Source organism: Garra rufa, chromosome 6 (assembly GCF_049309525.1).
Source record: "Garra rufa chromosome 6, GarRuf1.0, whole genome shotgun sequence".
NCBI classification, from domain to species: domain Eukaryota; kingdom Metazoa; phylum Chordata; class Actinopteri; order Cypriniformes; family Cyprinidae; genus Garra; species Garra rufa.
Genome location: NC_133366.1, coordinates 36,489,077 through 36,511,699, shown reverse-complemented (window position 1 = coordinate 36,511,699; position 22,623 = coordinate 36,489,077). Strand labels below are relative to the sequence as shown.

The following is a 22,623-nucleotide window of genomic DNA, read 5'->3' as shown; positions in this document are numbered from 1 at the left end:
TAATAGACTTACATGTAAAAAAAAAATGCAGTTTATATAAGCTATACTGTATATTGCACGCTTATTTCATTTTTGTAAAACAAGAGGCAGCGGAAAACGGTTTTTATTGAACTAATAAATCCATTAGAATAAAATTCACAGAACTGTTTTGTCGCACTTGATGACTTAAAAATTCTGCCTGTGGTTTGACCATAGTATATAACAACTGAGGAAATGAATTCTGTTATTTTAAAGTCAACTATTAATTCCATGGATGGATGGATGGAAAAGGGAAGCCCTGTGGTCCCAAGTGTTAAAAGTGGTGACAAGAAGTGAGAAAGGAGAAGAAAGAGTGGACGTTGATGTAAGTTTATGTAGGACAAGTTTGGCCTTTGATCTTAGAGCGGAGAGTCGTGTGTAGCGATGCGGTTACATCGCCTCAGGTCACCGTGACAACAGCCACCTGCACAGTAACACTGGCGCTCATCTCTCCTCAGATGCTTCAGAAGCCCAAACTCACAGAAGGCAATTCAAACTCAGGGAGAAACGCTGCATGCAGGGCTCATCCCCAAAATACAGCCTCGCTTTAAAATGGTTTTATTTATCGCAAATGAATAGTGACTTTCCGTCATGCGCGAAAAGTATTGTAATTAAATAATTGACCTCCGGGCCAAAATTATCTGAAACAAGCCACGGGCCACTCCGTATTAAATTAATAAGGTCTAAAGCTTCATTCATTATTCTGCCTTTAGCCCTCCATCAATAGAACATGGCTTTATGAGGCGCGATTAAATGAGCTACATTTGTTGTTTTCTGAGTAGAGGTCAGAGAGTGCTGAACGGCGCGTCTATCGCATTGTTCAACGCTCAATTGTGTCTGTGTCGCCCATGAACCTCGAGACCTCAAATCATCGCCTGTCATCATCCAACGCGTGCATTCAAGTGCATTGTTGGTGTTGCGAAAAATCAAATACATTCTACAATTCTTGTTTGGTTGAACAAGCAATGCTTAAAAAAAAAGTAAAAGCAATGCAACCGGAAAGCCTCACCTTATTTATTTTGTAGCACTTTTGCATTATTTTTGACACGTCTAAAATGTTTATGCATATATTTAAAATATTGTTTTTTAAATTAGCTACCCGTTAATAATAACTACAATATTTTAAAAATAATTGTAGTGTTATTTGACTACTAAACCTAAAATTAGCCAGGTTATGATTAAGCACATGCTTAAGATACATACATGTATGTATATGTATATATATATATATATATATATATATATATATATATATATATATATATATATAAACTAAATATCATCTGTATTTCACTTATCTCCTCAACCCCAAATCCCTTGACGCACTTAAACTTGTCTGCATGAGAAAGAGAGAGAGAGAGAGAGAGAGAGAGAGAGAGAGAGAGAGAGAGAGAGAGAGAGAGAGAGAGAGAGAGAGAGAGATAGGGAGCGAAAGTTATGTTTGAAAAGTGTTACCAACAAATTAACAGATATACGCGACTACGCATAGACCAACTGCCCATATCTGAAGAGGGGAGTTTGTGTGTGTGTGTGTGTGTGTGTGTGTGTGAGAGAGAGAGGAAGAAAGAGAGAGAGAGAAAGAGGAAGAAAGAGGGCATGAGCGCGCGGCTCTTTCTTGACTTTGCCCCATAATCGTTTCACGCTTTCTTCAGAGTCTCTTTTCCACCTAAAACGTTTAGTCTCACTCCAGTGAACAATTGCAACGGCGCAACAGGGAGCGGAAGAGTCACATTATTTCAAACTACCATTCGTCAAAACCACTGTTACAAAAAAAGAGCAGAGAGAACAGCAACAGAGGATATAGGAGAGGGAACTTTTTTTTGTTCTCACCCCCCCGCTCATCCCTCTGTCCAACCTCTAGCCACGGCATGGACTTGGACCAAAAGGGTCCATCTCTGCGCATCGGACGGTCGGGTAGGGCCTTGTCTGTTTCTCCATTTCACTTGACCTACTGTTGTTTGTTCAATGTTGTCTACTAATAAAACTGTCTCTCTTTTACCAACCTAAACTAACTTGTGCACTTGCTACATGAGCTATGCCTTTTATAAAACTGCTTGGTTTTTGTATTTACCCTTGATATGAATTTTGTTGGACACTTTTGACATTAAAATCTAGAACAACACGGGCCTAGACATTCTGTAAGCTTACACTGTGGCCACACCTTTGCTGACTCTGTGATTTTGACAGCAACGTGGTTTTTTTAGCTTTAAGTGTGCTGGGTTTAGGCCAATTTTCCCGGACTGTTACAGTCTAAAGGAACATAATCAAAATTCAAAACAGTCACACTAAATTTAAAAACAACTAGCCTATACGTGAAACCAATGATATTTCCTGTCACACTGTGAGGTTGTTGAAAGATGTATGCTCCAATGGAACAGATTTGAGGCCGAGTTTGAGTCTCAATACCACAAGCATGAATTATGACTGGATTCAATAGCAAATAGTTCTTTTCATACACGTTCGTCGTTCACGCGTCACATTCAGAACTGCCAATGAAACGGCGTATGCAATTTAGATTTACGCATCTGTTTGCTAAACGCAAGATACACAAATCTCACAGTAGTCAGAATTGATTGTTGTCATCTAGAAATTGCATTGTATTATAAAGCTATAGCTAAAGTGGACATGCATTGACGCATGCCTACTTTTCTTCATAAAAAATGAAAAACGAGACATTTTTTTAATTGCTCTGACAACTAAAGCGAGGCCTTAAATAGACCAGTTTAACCCAGCTAAGGTGGTTCATCTCACCTGGTATAAAACGACTACGCCCAGCTTTCCCTGAAGACTAAATATTCCTAGTACATTTGGTTCTCGTGGTTTTGTTTGTCTGGTGTTTTTTATCGGGGGCATAGTTTGTTTGTTTGTTTACTTATTTATTTGTGTGCCTACTGTTATTTAATTTGGCCTTTGTGTCAAAAATACATCTTTGATAAATAGGCCACTGCCTACAACTGATGGAATACTCCTAAGCTTATTTATCTGATAGTCTTGCAGTCCTTTGGTTAGATGTTCTGTCTGTTTCACCCAGAGCTCTTTTTTTTCCAATAATAGCACCTGGGACACAATTCATAGAATTGATTTGACTTTCGATTTAACTAAAACAAAATCACCACTTCTCTCGAATAGAATATTGATATAGAGTTTCTGTCAGTGATGTGATTCATTGCACATTCGGCCAACTTGGAGTGAACTGGAAACCATGTGCTTGGATTTGACTCTGATGCTATGAAATATTCTTAGTTATTGTCAATAAATTGTTTTTCAGTTTCAGTTTTGTCCCCACTTCTGAACACTTTTATAGAAATGTTATTTTTGTTTACTATTTAGTATGTATGTTTTCTTAAGATTACTTATGTAAGTGATCTAAGTCTGACTCCTAAATTATTATTGCTTTCAAAATTTACTCAAAGCGTTAAAACGTAATAAATGTTACTGATTTAACAACAAATGGTTTGAATGCTGATAAATGGCTTTTATCCTAAAATCCAAGCCAGATCTAAAAGCTAATTGAATACAAGATTTTAGCTGTTTTAGTGTGACTTGTTTGTTTATTTAATTTGCTAAATATATGCAGAAAATTAATTTTGGGAAAACTATACAAGCAAGAATTTTCCCAATAAAACAGAATATGAGAGTATTGAGAGTATCACGTGGGCCACAGCTGGAAATTTTCAGGGTAAAAACAGCAGATTAAATAGATTAAAATAATTCAGATAATTTACTCGAAAGATTTTAATAGTTTAATCTGCATAACGTTACAAAACAATTATTGTTTATTTGTGGCCCGCGTCTCTCAATAACAGGAACAAAACAACAGAACTAATAAATGAATGACTGAAAAATGTGTCAAATGAAAGCCTACAAGGCCTTAGTAACATTCATGGAAAGGTTCAACTTAATTGTTAATGTAAGTAAAATAACTTAATGATCTCCATATTTAAACATCTTATAAAACTGAAAACGGAACACAAAATATTTGCAAATAGGCCAGCGCTATTGTCTATTTTAACACTGCAACACGTTCACATTAGTTACTTTGATTTCACAAGTGTATACGTGTGCGTGTGTGTATGCGTAGCCTATGTGTGTGTGTGTGTGTGTGTGTGTGTGTGGCAAGCTGACGTGATCCAGCTTCTTCACACAAGACCAAAGGTTCGCCCCCTCGTGGCACTTATGGCGCACCGCGCGGGAATCTTTTCAAGACTTACAGAATAAGACGAATATGTGTTAAGCACATGAATTTTGAGCATGAACCACAGGATTTCAGCGATTTAAATGTTACGTTATTCTAAGCACACAGGCAAATACATGTAGGGTGGCTGTGTCTCTGTTCTCTAAGTGTAACACTGTGGCTTGTCGCAGATGATGCACGGAAACTTTCTCCAAAACGTTCTCAAACAAAACATAAAAATCAGTTTTAGAAGACTTAAGGTTTGCGTTGTATACAAAGAATCATCTCCGCATAATGTAACTTTTTTGTTTTATGTTGTGATACAAAAGTTATGTTTGAGCAATTTACGTTTTTTGTATATACATTAATAAATTACATAAATTAAACGTAGGCCCATACATCGGTAATCAATCGAAAAAATCAACTGCATGTGTTTAAAAATAAAATACTTGAACTTAATTAATTTAATAAGCTAATCAGTTTAATTTAGGTATGTTTTTTTTTGTGTGTGTGTGTGTATGTGTGTCTGTGTTCTTGCTTAGATAAGTAAATAAATTATTTAAAGACCCATTCATGGTCATAACCCTGATATTACGCTTTTAAAAATGCTTGTTATTTCTGGTTGGTATTACCCTATAATGATTACTATGATGCTAGCCACCACAATTAATATCACCATCATTTGAAAAACACACCACGGTTACTAACTCATCTAAACTTAACATGACTAAATACCAAGTACTTAATAATTTGTAGGAAGGCTGGTAATAAAAAAAATATTTGGCATGAAAATAAAGCAAAAGTCAGCGCTCGTGTCCGTGAAACAATGTAGATAGGAGGAATCTTTTTTGGAAGACGCATAAATAACGAATCATTTGAGCAGCCTTAATGAATGCATAATCATTCAACTCGTTTATTAGGATAACAATTACCAAAATAAAATAATAAAAAAATCTTTTTTTTTTTTGTCGAAGATACTAAACAGAAGTCGTAAGTGCACATGCAAGTGCGATATTTATAATTTCTAAAAATGTGCAAAAACAAACAGTTTAAGAAGTTCTGTTAATTTATTATATGTATTTTTATGTTTTATATATAATATGCATATGTAGCTTCGTAAAATGCTACAGCGTGTCGAATGTAATAAGCAATATTTTAAAACGATTTAAATGCATTATATTGGCTTATTCGTATAACTGAAATCATTCTGACGCAATACCTAATTATTAACTATTTATTAATTGGATGACTGAAAAGAGTGCAAACGGATATTTCCAAATTTCAATTGTATCCCCTTCCTTAATTGAAATTAGACATGGGATCAGCGACACCAGTGAAGCAACTTCTATTCAAGACTCCCTATTTGTCAGTGCACAATTGGGACAGCACGTCACCTTCATATTGGCTCAGTGTTAGCCAATCGGTGTCGTCTTTATCTGAGCGCGACTCAGGGCGATTGTGACGGCAGAGGTGCAGAGCCCGGATAGGTAGGCTTATCTTGATTGACAGTCGCGCCCGGGCTCGGTAGTAGATTCAGAGCGCTGTAGCTTTGGCGCTGTCCACACGAGAGCAGGTTCTGAAACGCGCCGTGCGCTTGTGCAGTGTTTGCGCGGTAAGGACGGAGGCTCGACCACTGCTTCTCACCGCCGGAGCGCTCACCCTGGAAGAACACCTTTCGGCGGACACCCGATGCGGCGAGACAGACAAATTGCACTACCGTATCAGCCATCTGAGACTTTCAGAGGATTTTTACGCACGTACTGAGTGGGTTCAAAACTTGACAAAGCCTGTTTTCTTCTTCAGGACATTTCTTGGACATTTTTTTCAAGTTGAAATTCTTCGCGCAATGGCTATTTTTCTTTTTCTATTTAACGTTGGCAAACGTTTTAATTTGTGGGTCATACCATGCACTTTTTAAATTTCATATGTCCACGGTCGCATGTCTATTGTTTGGGGATCTTCGAACTGTCGGAGTTATATTTTTTTCTTCTAAAAAAGAGAGTCCGAGGGCGCGCTTTGTGCGATTAGAAGATCAAGATGCAAGGAAATCGCGTTTACGTGAAGCTACGCTGAGCAAGAAGTAAATGTTTTCGTTTGTCAGAAACCTCACCAGGATTTTACAGATCCCTGGTAGAGACGCGCTCTGACAGTGCGAACCTCAGTCACAGTTCACGGGTCACGGTCAGTGGAGCGAGGATGTCAAGATAGAGCCTGGAAACGAGACTTCTACATTTTATCTAAAGCTTAAGACTGTTCGGACTAATATTAAAATTTGTACATATCGCCAGGACTTTTCTTCAAATTCAATTTTGATAAATCCCCACTGATGTCTGAGTTAGTTCACTCTGGATGTTGGGCCGCGGAAGCAGTTGTGTGACCCTGCAGGGTTGCATTTACATTTTTGTTGACTAATTAATGATGAATCAGATCAATTGTTATTTATGAATTATCTCTTTTCCATTATCCTGCGAAAATCACAAAAGCTATTTACAAATTTACTTCTATTCTTGACCTTAGGCCTTAGGTCTTCAGGTTCAATTGTTTATTTTTCAACCAAAGTTTCTGTGGACTTCCACACAGCTGAAACTGTGTTTAACAGAGACGTTAACGAGTAGAACGGACTGAATACGACGCACAAACCTTTAAAACAACAAATACAGGACTTTAAAGACTTTTTGGTGGTTTTCCACGGGAAGGCCTTTTCTACTAACCGATGGAAATCCACTGCAAACACGACCCGTTCGCAGCGATGCACAGTAAGTTCACGGTAGACTTTAACTTCTTTTAAATGTTTGTTATCTTTAAAAGTGATTTCTCTTAGAATATTCTTTTTTTCCTAATATTCTAATACTCCGTTCAGAATTAGAACAATTAAAACATACTCTGATTAAATCTAATCAAAACAGAGCACTTTGTGCACGATAGCCGGTAAACTTTAAAAAGACAACAATGTTTTAAACAAGGGTGATGTTTTGCTGCTCAGGCCAATTATTTTAAGAGTTTTCTTTTTATTAAGAACCGGGTCGCTTTGTTAGAGCTTTAGCCTTCTGTTTGACAATCCCTGGGGGAAAGAAAGGGGGGAAGAGATCGCGGCCAAGGCCAGCAGCCAGCGGACACAAACTGAACTTGAACCGCAGCTGAGAATATGGCAAACAGCCTCCGTAACCTTTAAATACTTTGCTTGAGGGCGGCTGTAAACAGGCCACTTGTGAGGTTAAAAACGAAAGCTGAAGTTGCCCAGTGTAGCGGTGAGATGTGTGGTCACTCATTCGTGACATGGCGGACACCGGTGGTCCCCCAAGATACTAGCGTTAAGGGCCCCCTTTCTCTTTCCCTCTCTTTATTTCTTGTTCTAGTTGCCGCCAAAGAGCAAACAACAGCTACACATTTTAAATCATTACAAATGGGCATTTAGACATACTTTAGTATTAAAAAATATTTTTCATAATTATTATTAAATCATTAATGCAAAATGAAATTCTGTGTACACGTCTTTAATTTGTAAGAAAAAAAAAACGTTAAATTGAAAATCGCAATGTCTTTGTTACCAAATCCCAAAAGCTGCCAATCACATATTATGCACCTTGAAAATACAATTGTGATCTCTCTCTCTCTCCCCCGTCCCTCTCTGGCTCATTCTTTCTTTCTCTTCCAGTCTTCTTTCTCATCGATGAATAAAACCGCAAAACTCAAATATGCGCGCACCCACCCACCCGTACACGCACACGCACATCTATGTGAAATGACATCTATTGGCACGGTGAATGAAACGGTGGATTAGATGTATACACATTTCAGAAGCTAGAACGAATCACGTTTCCTCTCCGCCACAATATCTCAACACAATCCGCGGGGTAAAACGATTACACCGAAAATGTCAAACGGTGCAAGCCTTAAGAATAGACTGTGTGACACCTACCTGCGAGACTTTTAGGAAAGACACAGAGAGAGGAAGAAGACTTTTTAGGATGTTTTAAACTCGCACTTATCTTTCTCATGAATATTAATAAGAGAGGTTTTAAAAACGTATCATCATAAAAAGTCTGAACTCTTGTACAATGTAAGTTACTACAGGCCTATAGCCTACTTAACACTTCCCACGGTGCAGTAAATTAGATGTTACGGTTGTTATTAGACCACCAGTTGGCTAAATGTTATGCTAAACAACGAATGCAAACTAATATAATAGTATTACATGTATTTTAGAGCGATTTCTTTATCTGTTCTTATTTAAATGTAAAATGCAAACTCATGAATATTTATTGTCAATAACTAAAAAACGAATTCAGTCTTATTCAGGAGTAGAGCTATGAAGTTATGCCAAGAAAAAACGATTTTGCTTACATTTCTGAAAACTCTCATATTGTTCTGTTTCTTTGCTCTGATTTTCCCTGCTTGGTTGTTTGTTGTCGCCTCAAAAAAAATTCATTATAGGCTATGTAAATTATGCTAAATGTCTTATCAGAAAAATACATAACCAGGCATTATCAATGAGGCATTAATAACTAATAGGTTGTGATAGGCTAGGCTCCGCTATTAACTTGAGTAAGCTATATGACAAAATAATAATTAATCTGTTACAAATAGGCTAATATGCTTTGCACAGCCTACAATAGTTTATAAGCAAATTATGAATAAAAAAAAACATCTCTTTAAAACTTATATTCAACTGTACGTCTTATTTATTACTTTAATATTAGCCTATGGCTGAACGTTTTTTTTTTTTTAAATGTAACTTTCTGTGAATTTATTTTCAAATGCTGGATTTCCGAAAACATTAAATGAAGGTAGTCCCTTACTTGTTTCTTTTTTTTTTCTCTCTCGTCAGTCTGTTTGTTAAAGCACGCCTGATGTCACGTCGCTTTGCTGGCGTTTGGTTCGCTCTGTTTGGAGCGGTTTAATCGGAGCGGCCGATAGCGGATCGTAATGGAGCAGCGTCTCTAATCGGGTTTATTTTCTGGATGGGGGAGCATGAATGTCTTTCAGCCGCTCTCGCTATTTCTAAACGGAACCTGCCTCGAAATCAATCAAAGCTCTAGGAACACTTCGATTTATAAGCCAGCCGTATTTGCAGAAGAAACGGGGAAAAAAGTCTTGGTCAGATCACATCTGAATAGCTTGTTTCGTTTAATCCCTACTGCAGCCTTTTCTCTCTTTATGGTGCGCACTTATATTCAAACAAACACACATACACTTACTTTTTCACACACACACTCAAAACACAAACTTACTCTACGCATCATTTAATTGTATGCATTATTTACTGTAAATTAGTGCTTAACTTGTAACTAGCTGCAGTTGAAAAGTTTTAGAAATACAAGATAAATACATGATGCATTTTTTATACGTAAGAAAACCCTTTTAGAGCATGTTATATTCAAGTTTCAACTCAGTCCTTTTCTAATTTAAACAGGAGATTAAGCAAAACAGGCTTTGTTTTAAATAAATTATTCATTTAGCAAATGCTTTTATCCAAAGCGACTTACAAATGAGGAATATGTTTGCTCACCTAATTTTTAATGTACATTTTTAAATATCAATTTAGCTAGTTGACTCTGACTTCATCACTTTGCTCAAGGGTATTCGAAAATAAACGAACTGAGAGACACATAAGAAGAAATAAAAGAGAAACGGAAACTAAAACATTAATAGAGGTGAAGTGAAAGAGAAAACGAAATGCGTAAAAAAAAGCCGAAGGCTTACCAATACACCTCTCAGAAATCTAACAGGTCAAATCACTCACTAAAATATTTATTTATTTATTTTTAATATGAAAAGGCTTTTTTTTTTCAGCCTATTGCCTTGAGAAAATAAAAATGGCATGTAGCTGGGTTTTAATTTTCTTTTCGCTGAACTATTTAGTGATGGGCACACAAGGGCAGTTAGGTCTGTTTGATATTGCCTTCTCGGATGTATTTAAGATCCATTACCCTGTAGCTTGGATTAACAGACACCCCCCAGTTCTTTTGTGTGTGTAAATGTGTGTTTGTGTGTTCCCCTTCTGAAGCAATCAGTATGTTAATATGACAGATTGACTGGATTACCACCTAGACTTCTGCACTGAAATGATGATAAGATACTGAATTCTAATGAATATATACAGTACAAGAATGAAAGAAAATTGCTATCCAAAAGTCTAAGCCCACCAAGGAGGTCCATCCCACCACCCACTGTGCAAAAAACACACACAACAATGATTACAGAAAGACAGACACATTTACAAATACTAAGTTGAGTGAGGAGGTCATGTGCAGTTCTCTAGGTGACCACTAGGGGTGATATGATAAAGAGGAGAGGAAGAGACTGCATAATCATAACCTTCAGGTCAAACACACACCCACACCCACACACACACACACAGGATGGAACAGCAATGCTTTTTGCCCACTATGTGTCAGCTTCTGTATTTAAGGAAGATATGATTTGCTCAGTTTCCTTTTATTGCTGTTTGTGTCTGCAGGGCATGGAGGGGTGAATCAGCTGGGAGGGGTGTTTGTAAACGGGCGGCCCTTGCCTGATGTGGTGAGGCAGAGGATAGTAGAGCTGGCCCATCAGGGCGTACGTCCGTGTGACATCTCCCGCCAACTCCGGGTCAGCCACGGCTGTGTCAGCAAGATACTGGGCAGGTGAGTTCTGCTTATCGTAAAGAAAAGTGAAGAAGAAGCCTTTTGAGTTTTCATCACTAGCAAAACATTACTATGTACTTTGCATACAGCATAATAACAATGGTAGCACCATGGTATATGCAGTATATGGTTACCATTTTTGTGTGGTTTCTAATATTTCCATACATTAATGCTGTCTATAATACATTTAAAACATTGAGAAATACGCTACCATTTAAAAGCTATGGGTTAGTATTTTTATTAATTTAGTTTTTAAAAAGAAATTTATCAAAGAATTCTAAATGAATCATACTAAGAAATTCAGCTTTGCCACTACAAGAAAAAGATACATTTTAAAACATATTAAAAAAATGTTTAAATAATTTTAATAATATTTCACAAAATTATAGATAAATGGTAAAATGGTAGTGTAGCTGTTTTTTTTAAACACTTTATGCAACTCACTAAAGCTGTAAACATATTAACATGAGCTGTACAATAGTATAATAAAGAGTGAATGAGTCTTGCAACTATTGACGAACATGTGACTTACTTACTCTAAATTGATGGGTTAAAAACAAACCAGTTGCTGGGTTTATACATATTTCATCCAGGGTTAGGTAACATATTAATAAATGTTCATTTCCATCCTATTTTTGGATAATTTTCAACAAGAAATATGATTTTTTTTAAGCAATAGTTGAGTGAATTAAAACTACCCAGAATGTTGGGTTAAACATTTAACCCAGCCACTGGTTCAAAACATCCCAGTCACTGGGTTTGTCCATATTTTATCCAGCACTGGGTAACATATTAATAAATATTACTTTCCAACATATTTTTGGTTCATTTAAAACAAGAAATATAGTGATTTTTAAGCAATAGTTGAGTAAAATAAAACTACCCAGAATGTGGGGTTAAACACTTAACCCAACCACTGGGTCAAAACAACCCAATTGCGGGGTTTGTCCATATTTCATCCAGAACTTGGTAACATATTAATAAATGTTCATTTCCAGCCTATTTTAGTTTATTTTAAACAATAAATAAGGTGATTTTTAAGCAATAGTTGAGTAAAATAAAACTACCCAGAATGTGGGGTTAAACACTTAACCCAACCACTGGGTCAAAACAACCCAATCACTGTGTTTGTCCATATTTCATCCAGAACTTGGTAACATTAATAAATGTTAATTTCCAGCCTATTTTGGTTTATTTTAAGCAATAAATAAGGTGATTTTTTAGTAACAGTTGAGTAAAATACAACTACCCAGAAAGTTGGGTTAAACATTTAACCCAAACGCTGGGTCAAAACAACCCAATGCTGGGTTGGTCCATATTTCATCCAGCGTTGAGTGACATATTAATAAATGTTTATTTTCAACCTATTTTTGATTAATTTTAAACAAGAAATATAGTAATTTTTAAGCAATAGTTGAGTAAAATAAAACTACCCAGAATGTGGGGTTAAACACTTAACCCAATCGCTGGGTTTGTCCATAATTCATCCAGCGATGGGCAACATTTTAATAAATGTTTATTTTCAGCCTATTTTTGATTAATTTTAAACAAGAAATATAGTGATTTTTCAGCAATAGTTGAGTAAAAAAAAAAAAAAATACCCAGAAGGTTGGGTTAAACATTTAATCCAACCGCTGGGTCAAAACAACCTAGTTGTTGATATCTAGATATTTAATCCAGCACTGGGTAACATATTAATAACTGCTAATTTCCAACCCCTTTTTTGAATCATTTTAAGCAAAAATATGGTAATTTATTAAGCAATAGTTGAGTAAAATAAAACTACCCAGAACGTTAGGTAAAACATTTAACCCAACAGCTGGGCCAAAACAACCCAGTCGCTCAGTTCATCCATATTTCATCCAGTGATGGGTAACATATTAATAAATGTTCATTTCCAACCTTTTTTGGTTAATTTTAAGCAAGAAATTTTTAAGAAAGGAATTTTTAAAGCAATAGTTGAGTAAAATAAAACTACCCAGAAGTTTGGGTTAAACATTTAACCCAACCGCTGGGTCAAAACAACCCAGTCGCTGGGTTTGTCCATATTTCATCCAGTACTGGGGTAACATATTAATAAATGCTAATTTCCAACCTATTTTTGGATAATTTTAAGCAATAATATGGTGATTTTTAAGCAATAGCTGAGTAAAATACAACTACCCAGAAGGTTTGGTTAAACATTTAACCCAACCGCTGGGTCAAAACAACCCAATCGCTGAGTTTGTCCATATTTTAACCAGCGCTGGGTAACATATTAATAAATGTTACTTTCCAACAAATTTTGGTTCATTTTAAATAAGAAATATAGTCATTTTTAAGTAATAGTTGAGTAAAATGAATCTCATTGACTGTTGGGTCAAAACAACCAGGTCGCTGGGTTTGTCCATATTTGACCCAGCGCTGGATTGTTTTTAACCCAGCATTTTTGAGTGTAGACATGCTGGATCTCTCATATCTCATTATAGAGGTCAAATGACATTTGAGATATTATGTGCTTATTTCATACAACAAATTACTGGCAATGTAACGTTAGCCAATGTATTTGTAGTCTGCGCTATCAGACACTGTGGATTAGTTCCCACACACAGAGTTTGCCTAGTCCCAGACTGAAAAGGATTTTGAATAGAGAATCTCTATCGCCCGTGCTATTTTATCCAGAACTAGGCTTAATCTTTGCCTGGGAAACCAGCTTAATGTCCTCTATTGCATTCAAACAGTGGGACCAGTATTTGGAGTCTTGGCTTTAAATGCTTTCCAACCCTCCTTGGTCAACTTTTACTTAATCCATAATAAATATCAATTTCTGAAATATCCATACACTGATGAATGCTGTCCGTTCGCTTGATATTCCCTCTGCCGTCGGTTCAAATTGAGGCTGACTCAGCGCTTCCTTTCAAAGAAGACACGTTGAAATTCAAAAATTCTCAAATCTCGCACCGAAGCCAAAGTCAAAGCCTGTCTTTTCTTTCTGTCTTTCTGGGACAAAAAAGAAAAGATTCATCACATTTTACATTTGCATCAAAATGACACTGGCACCATACGTCTCCCGAGGAGGGAGGGATGGCTGGAAGGACAGAGAGAGGGAGAGAGAGGAGGAAAGAGAGAAGGAGAGGGAGGAAGGGGTTAAGGGGGAGGACAGAATTTGAATGGATAAAGGTGTGGATTAGTGCTAGAGCCTTTAGCTATATCAAAAAAATGTGTTTCCCATTGTTCTCCTTTGCCTCAACCCTCTTCCCCCAGCCCCGGTCCAACTCACTCAACCGTTACTGCGGCGCTCGCTCTGTGTGTGTGTGTGTGTGTGCGGTAATATCTTCCCTCCCTCTTACTGCTCAGGCAGAAAACACACTAATATGTGGGCTGCAAGTGAGGTTTGAGTAAATAAGGCGTATGACTAACTCTGCTCTCTTGTTAATGAGGGAATTTTCTGCACGTTCATTTTGGTGAGCTGTTCATGGCTGTGCTTTTGGTTTATGTTTGTGTGTTGGACCTTAACTAAACTAAAGCAGTTAGACACGTGAGATGAAGCAGAGAACCTAAAACTCCTTTAACCATAGTAAAAATCACAGTAATATACAATCTGGCTGGTTGCTTGATAAAATACTACATGAAAGTGATCAATATATGTCAGTGTTCAATAAAAGTGTTTATATTAATAATCTAGGATAGCATTCATTTATTAAGATTAACAAAATTTGGTACATAAGGGTATAAATATTATTAATAATAACATATACATACTATCATAATATACACTACCATTCAAACGTTTGGGGACGGTAAGAGTTTATTTTTCATTTGTAAAAAATGAATACTTTTATTTAACAAAGACGCATTAAATGTATTAAAATTGACAGTAAAAAATATATAATGCTACAAAATAAATATGAATGCTACTATACTTCAAATAAATGCTTTTCTTTTTACTTTCTATTTATTAAAAAATCCTGAAAAAAATCTAATAAATATATATATATTTTTAAATTAAGCAGTATGACTATTTTGAAGATTGATAATAATAAATGTATCTTGAGTACCAAATCAGCATATTAGAATAATTGTTCATTAATATGAATCATTTAAAATAATTATTATTCCACCAAATTGTCCTATTTTAAATATATATTAGATATTTTAATAAATGTATTATTATTACTAATTCATTGAAATGAATAATATATAATGGACCTTTGTCACAAGACTGTTGATGGCACATTTCAACGGTCATCAGCATCATAAATCCTCAAATGTTTTTTTATATTTAAATTTTTAAAAAGATTGTTCTCTCTTCTGACTGCTATTATCAGTCTCTCTCTCTTTTCTTTTTTTTTTTTGAAAGTTGTGAAATCACTATTGAGGAATTTTTCTTTTGCTATTTGAGCAAATGGGAGTGCAAAAAATATAAATTTGTGGTACTTCCTCATTCACTGCTCTCAAAGTTAACCCAACTATGACGACTTCCGCTGCTGAGAAACCCAGAAATGTGAAAAAAAGTCCATAATAGTCATGAATAAAATACCCAACACACTGTTAACAGACTCTAAGTTTATGCAACTGGTTGCAGGACCTGTTGTAAAATTCCTATGTGTCTAAAATATACTGTAAGCTTTGATAGTGCTCATTTGTGGCTGTTTTTTGTAACTAGGCTGAACAGACTGATCTTTTCTTGTATGTTTGTGTTGTTTACAGGCCTACGACACTGGATAAGCATAAATTTGAACTCTCTCTTTATTTTGCCTTGTGATAGACAGCTCTCTATCTATCTGCTCCACAGGTACTATGAGACAGGCAGCATCAGACCAGGGGTGATCGGAGGCTCCAAACCAAAGGTTGCTACACCCAAAGTCGTAGACAAAATCGCTGATTACAAACGCCAAAACCCCACCATGTTTGCCTGGGAGATCCGAGACAGACTGCTGGCAGAGAGAGTGTGTGACAATGACAGCGTGCCCAGCGTCAGCTCAATCAACAGGTATGTGTGCACTTTAAAATCATCCAGTTAACTAAATGATTTTTCAGTGTCCGTTTCAGTCAATTTCATCATTAGGAATCTAAAATGTAACTTGAGATTTATCTTTTAAAAATTTTATTGGGTTGAAATAGCTTAAACTGCTTTTTCCGAATGTGTCTGTGGTATTGCTTCACTTTGCTATCATGAATAAAGTTTATTTGTGTACACTAATATTTAAAAGTTTGGGTATTTTATTTATTATTGTTATTTTAGTACTTTTTTTTAGAGCTAAGTACATTCAGTTGACTGAAAGTGAGCCATTTCTAGCATTTAAAAACATTACATTTAAAATAAATGCAGTTTTTTTTAACTTTCTATCACAGTTTCCACAAAAATATTAAGCAGCACAACTGTTTTCAACATGGATAATAATAAGAAATGTTACTTGAACACCAAATCAGAATTTTAGAATGATTTCTGAAAGATCATGTGACATGAAAAGTATGCTGAAAATTCAGCTTTGCGTCACAGGAATAAATTATTATATATTAATTACAATTATTATTATATTAATTACATTTTAAAATATATTAAAATAGAAAACAGTTATTTAAATTATTATAATATTACTGATTTTATGCTATTTTTGATCAAATAAATGCAGCCTTGGTGAGCAAAAGAGACTGAAGACATAAGAAAAAAAATGCAAGTAGCATTTAAGTAGCCAAAAATACATTATATGGGTCAAAATGATTGATTTTTCTTTTATTCTAAAAACCATTAGGATATTAAGTTAAGATCATGTTTCCTTAAATATATCTATAATATAACTTAATTTTTGATTAGTAATATGCATTGCTAAGAACTGCATTTGGACAACTTTAAAGGCGATTTTCTCATTATTTAGATTTTTTTGCACCCTCAGATTCTGCCAAATATTGTTCTATCCTAACAAACCATACATCGGTGGAAAACTTATTTATTCTTTCAAATAATGAGTAGAAAAGGGATAGAGCAATGCATGAAGAAGAGATAGAAAGAATGGAGGGTAAGAGACGCAGATAAGGGAAAACAACGAGACTGAGTCAGTGGCGTAAGAAGAAACACATATTCATGAGCAGTGTCCAGCTCACTGGTTCAACAGCATGTGTACAATGACAACCTTTCTAAGAGAGAGAGAGCAAGAGAGAAAGAAAGAGAGGGAGCGAGAGAGAGAGAGAGAAAGAGAGAGAGAGAGGGACGAGGAGGAGAGGGGAAAGGTGCTTTGCTTGAGCAGCCATGCAGGAAGTGTGAGACTCTGCTGCCATGTCAGCCTGCATGAGCCACTTCACACACACACACACACACACACACACACACACACACATGCTTGCATACTTATATTAATAGATATACAGTACACACACATCCCTACACACAGCACCTTGCATGGTAAACCTTAAACACATGATAATGCCTGTTTGCTTTCACTTTCCTGCAGGATCATTCGCACTAAAGTCCAGCAACCACCTGGCCAGTCAGGACCTGTCTCTGCCCATAACTTAGGTAAGAGTCAACTTCACATCTATTTTTGTCATATTTCAAACTACACTACTTAAGATGCAGCGCTTACATTCTTGGTTGGAGTAATAGGGAGTACCATATTTGAATAGGGTGTCTATTTACCAAGTGTCTATTTACACTAAGTGCACATAGCCTGCCTTGTTGGCAGAGGCTATTTACATTAACTCCGCCCACCAATGTGTGATTGGACTAGTCAACACTACAAAAGACGATAGTCTATCAACAGCTTCAGTGGCGTAGATGTTAACGCGTGTGCTGTCTTTTTGACGCGATCAACCCGAGTTCGAATCCATCTTTTGCTGAACTTTTTTCCTCCCTTTTTTTTAAATCACATTTAAGGCATTTATTTTCAATTAAAATTAAGGAAGTAATCAAAAATGTGAAAATAGTATTGGGTAGGGTTAGGGTAGGTGTAGGCATGGTTTATATTGTCCCAATAAGGTGGCAACCATTTGGAAATTTGAATTTAAATTCTAATTTACACGCAATACGTTATTATTGCATACTGTTTTATAATGTACTACAATACTGAGGCGAGATAATTGCCACTATTTGCAATAAATAGTATAAATAGCAGAAAATCCTGCTATTTTAACATAGTGTAAATAGCATATCACTAAAAAATATATGTGCTATTTTAAGTGCTATTTTCACTTTTAAATAGCCGCTGCCTTCAAAAATATATAGAAATGTTTAGATATTAATTATTTAAATAATCCTTTTTTAAAAGAAATTAATACTGACCAAAAGTGACAGTTAAGGTATCTATAATGTTACAAAAGATTTGAACTTTCTATTTATTAAAGCATTTATCATTCTATATATATATATATATATATATATATATATATATATATATATATATGATCTTGTAAGACTGAAGACTGGAGTAACTGAGACTGCTGAAAATTCAGCTTTGCTATCACAGGAATAAATAACATTTTAAAATATATTAAAATAGAAAACTATTTTAAACTGCAATAATATTAAATACAAAAATATAAAATAATAATTTAAAAAAAACATCTGTATTTCTGATCAAATTTAAGCAGTTTGACACATTGTTGAAACACATATGAGATCATGTGATTTTATTTTTTTTTAATAACAGAAACATTTATTTCCTGAAAGTTTCAACATACTAGTTACCCTATAACACTAACGTAGGCAGGGCTGTATCTCTCTTAGACATTGAGATGTACTGAGATTGAGATTTTTAAATATTTACTGTACTGTATTTCGATCTCTCCAGTCTTTAATGTTTCTGACACTCAGATGTCCCCAAAAACCAAAGGGGAATCTCTAAAAATGATCCATCTGAGATCAGTTTTAGAGGAAAACTCTCGTCGGCAGTTAATAAAGTATTGAACTGCGCTTGTCTCACTGTCAGTAATCTTCATAATCGCACACCTCCGCTTAATCTAAATTAATTTCGCACGCACAACGCTCGCCAGTTCTCCGTCTCCTTCAGATTATGATGATAAATAGTTCTCATACTCAGGCGGAAAATTGAAATTTAGGGATTTTGAATATAAAGCGTTAGCTTCGGGTTTCCATTCCTTGACGCGAGGAGAAAAAAGTGCGAAAGAATAAGAGATTCAGATAATTGAAATGATAAATCAAGAGTCAAAAAAATGGAGGGATATGCATTCATTACATTTTCCACCTGGTTAGCAAACGAGAGCGGCGGGTGAGCAAAGGCGTTTATCTTTTCTCCGAGCGATTTGTTTTTCTTTTTTCCCACCTTCTCCATTTTAGCACAGTCTGTTGGGATGTGGGATTAGCCTCATCTCTACACCTTAGTGTCCCCTTGGGGCCACTGTACTGTCACTCAGGCTGTACGTCAGCTGACAGGAAGTGAGATAAAGAGGAGAGAGAGAGAATGAAGGCTTGACAGAGAGAAGACTTTGTGGCCGGGTCCCCTACCGCCAAGACCTCACAGACAGCCAGACATGTCGAAAAGCTGTTAGCTTGTTAGCGTCTTATCCTTAGGCGCCAGCACGTTGCCAAAATTGAGTGACAGCAGGTTTTGGTGAAAGGTCTTTGGCAGGAAAAATGCCAGGCCAAGAACCGAAAGGAAAAACAAACACTCAAGAACATACCACACATAAACAAATGACATTGGGCTGGAAGCTTCAACCGAGCAAAAGCTAGAATCACATGAAACCCATGTCAATATCAAGAGACATTTTCACACTTTCTCAGTTAATGCATTACCTGGAAATTGAACTGATGACTAAAATGGACTTTAAATGGAAGACAACTACTGGGAAAATAAATATATAAATAAAAACAAAGATAGATAGATTTATATTTATTAACTTATGAAATCTTTGAAAATAAATCTTTATTAAAGGGATAGTTAACACAAAAAGAATAATTCTGTTATTACTTACAGTGATGTTGTTCCAAATCTGTTTGGTTTTTCAGCATTTTTTGTGTATTTGAACCCTTTCCAACAATGACTATATGATTTTGAGATACATCTTTTCACACTGAGGGACTCATATGCAACTATTACAGAAGGTTCAAACACTCACTGATGCTTTAGAAGGAAACACGATGCATTAAGAGCTGGGAGGGGATGAAAACTTTTGAATTTGAAGATCTGGGTAAATTTAACTTATTTTGTCTTCTGGGAAACATGCAAGTATCTTCTATAGCTTATAAAGGGCAGTACTAAATGGAAAAAATAAGAAAAATGTACACATCTTCATTCTGTTCAAAAGTTTACACCCCTGGCTCTTAATGCATCGTGTTTCCTTCTGGAGCATCAGTGAGCGTTTAAATCTTCTGTAATAGTTGCATATGAGTCCCTCAGTTGTCCTTAGTGTGAAAAGATTGATCTCAAAATCATACAATCATTGTTGGAAAAGGTTCAAATACACACAAATGCTGAAAAACCAAAGAATTTGTAGGACCTGAAGGATTTCTCTGAAGAACAGCGGGCAGTTTAACTGTTCAATATAAATGTCAATATAATACAAGTCACTAGGAACCAAAAACATTTCTGGTCTTCATTACCACTTGTAACTTTCTAGCCTCCACAGTGGCAGTGACCCAGGTATCAGCAGTAACCAGTGACGCTGCAGGCTCCTCCTACTCCATCAGTGGAATTCTGGGAATTAGCTCACCTGCCGACGCAAGCAAGCGGAAGAGAGATGAAAGTAAGTCCATAAGTGTGTTTTGTTTTTGGAAACTGAAGAAGCCTAAGTTTTAAACATGCTGTGCTGTTGCACAATGAGGGGAATTTATTTCATCCAGGACATTTAGTAACTAATGAGATATTCTGTCTACCACCAATTAAAGAACAAAAAATCAATTACATCCTTTATTCAACCTTCTTCTTCCACTTTCTTTCTTTCATTCCTATGCACAGCATCATTTCAGTGTACTCACATACATGCACACAAGCACAGAGAGCACAGATGGAAGTTGCTGAACATTGACAGATGCATGAGAGTAGGAGGGGGACTGGACACCGCTGGCACGTCTTAGATAAACATCTCTATCCAGGGGAGGCACAGCGTGTGCATGTGGACGTGCACGCATGTGTGTTTGCGCACATGTGTCTATTAAAAAGCCATTGCTTGGCAGACCCCTGCAGTACATGAGGGAACTCCAGATGTCACCCACATACACTCACACACACAGTATGACATGAAAACACCAGACCTCAACAATAGAAGTTTCCTCAACAATAAACTGAAATTAAAACCATTAAATAATGTCATTACTAGAATTTTAAATAAATAAGCAAGCTAGCTGCCAAGGCAAAATTTCTCATTTTAAATTTGTTTAACTTGATGTACTAAAGTAAATAAAAAAAGGAAATTGCAACATTTTATTTCACAATTCTGACTTTTTTTTCTTAGAATTGCGTGATACAAACTGTCAATTCTGACTTTTTTTCTCAGAATTGTGAAACATAAACTCACAATTGCATGTTATAAAGTCAGAATCGCGTGAAACAAACTCACAATTCTAACTTTTTTGTGTTATAAAGTCAGAATTGTGAGATATAAACTCACAATTCTGAGGAATAAAGTCAGAATTGCGTGAAATAAACTCACAATTCTGACTTTTTTATCAGAATTGTGTGATATAAACTTGCAATTGTGAGTTATAAAGTCAGAATTGCAATTGCAACTAATTATTCTGAGAAATTGCTTGAAAAACTGACATAACTTTATAACACGCAACTGTGAGTTTATATCTCACATTTCTGACTTTATAACACGCAATTGCGAGTTTATGTTTCACAATTCTGAGAAAAAAAGTCAGAATTGACAGTTTGTATCACGCAATTCTAAGAAAAAAAAAAGTCAGAATTGTAAGATTTAAACTCGCAGTCAGAAAAAAGTCATAATTGTGAAATAAAATGTTGCAATTTCCTTTTTTTAGTTAATTTAGTACATCAAGTTAAACTTATTTATAATGAGAAATGTTGCCTTGGCAGCTAGTTTGCTTATTTATTTATATTTCTTAGAATTGCAAGTTTATATCTCACAATTCTGAATTTATAACACGCAATTGCGAATTTATGTTACTCAATTTAGTTTGTATCATACAATTCTAAAAAAGGTCGGAATTGCGAGATGTTAACTTGCAATTGCAAAAAAAAAAAAAAAAATTATCAGAACTGTGAGATAAAAAGTTGTTTTTTTGGTGGAAAATTAACACATGAAATTCATTCCTGTGGAGGCTAGAACCTTACTGTAAACATTATGGTAGCAACATTTTAGAGTTAAAGGTACTGAACTTAAATTTACAGTAAAAATAAAACCTGCAGAAATTGTATTTATTGCTGTTAACCAAACGACAGGTTGACAGTATAGCATTTTTAGAGTCTATTACAGTTTTTACAGTGTATACTGTATGTAATACAATAATACTCTAGGTAAAATTAACAATGTGCATAAACTATAATTGCAATGAAACGTAATGTAACTTTGTAAGCTAACTACTGGCTTAGATGAACACACACACACACACACACACACACACACACACACACACACACACACACACACACACACACACACACACACATCAACGTTCATCCCAGCTCCAATTAGGCCGACGTCTGCCACTTTAATTAATGCAACACATCACATCCAGCAGAGAGGGAGGGGCGACTAAATGAATTTGTGTGTTTAATTGACATGGTGAAACTGCGGGTGGTCAGTGCTGTGATGTTTTGCAGTATGTGAGTGTGTCTGTGCGCTCGCAGCGAGGGACGTTCTCATGGGTTTGCTGAAGGCAAAAAGTAACATGAGCAATAGTTTTGG

At 35.8% G+C, this 22,623-nt stretch overlaps 1 protein-coding gene across 1 annotated transcript in view; it reads left to right on the top strand.

The window, feature by feature from the left end:
- The first annotated feature begins 6,905 nt into the window (after positions 1-6,905).
- The window catches only part of pax5 (paired box 5), a 39,152-nt gene continuing 23,434 nt past the window's right edge, over positions 6,906-22,623 (top strand). Inside the window, exons 1-5 of the mRNA XM_073842652.1 lie at positions 6,906-6,948; positions 10,653-10,818; positions 15,593-15,790; positions 17,250-17,314; positions 20,374-20,499. Coding sequence (XP_073698753.1) covers positions 6,906-6,948; positions 10,653-10,818; positions 15,593-15,790; positions 17,250-17,314; positions 20,374-20,499 — 598 coding nt within the window. The remainder of the gene's footprint in view (positions 6,949-10,652; positions 10,819-15,592; positions 15,791-17,249; positions 17,315-20,373; positions 20,500-22,623) is intronic.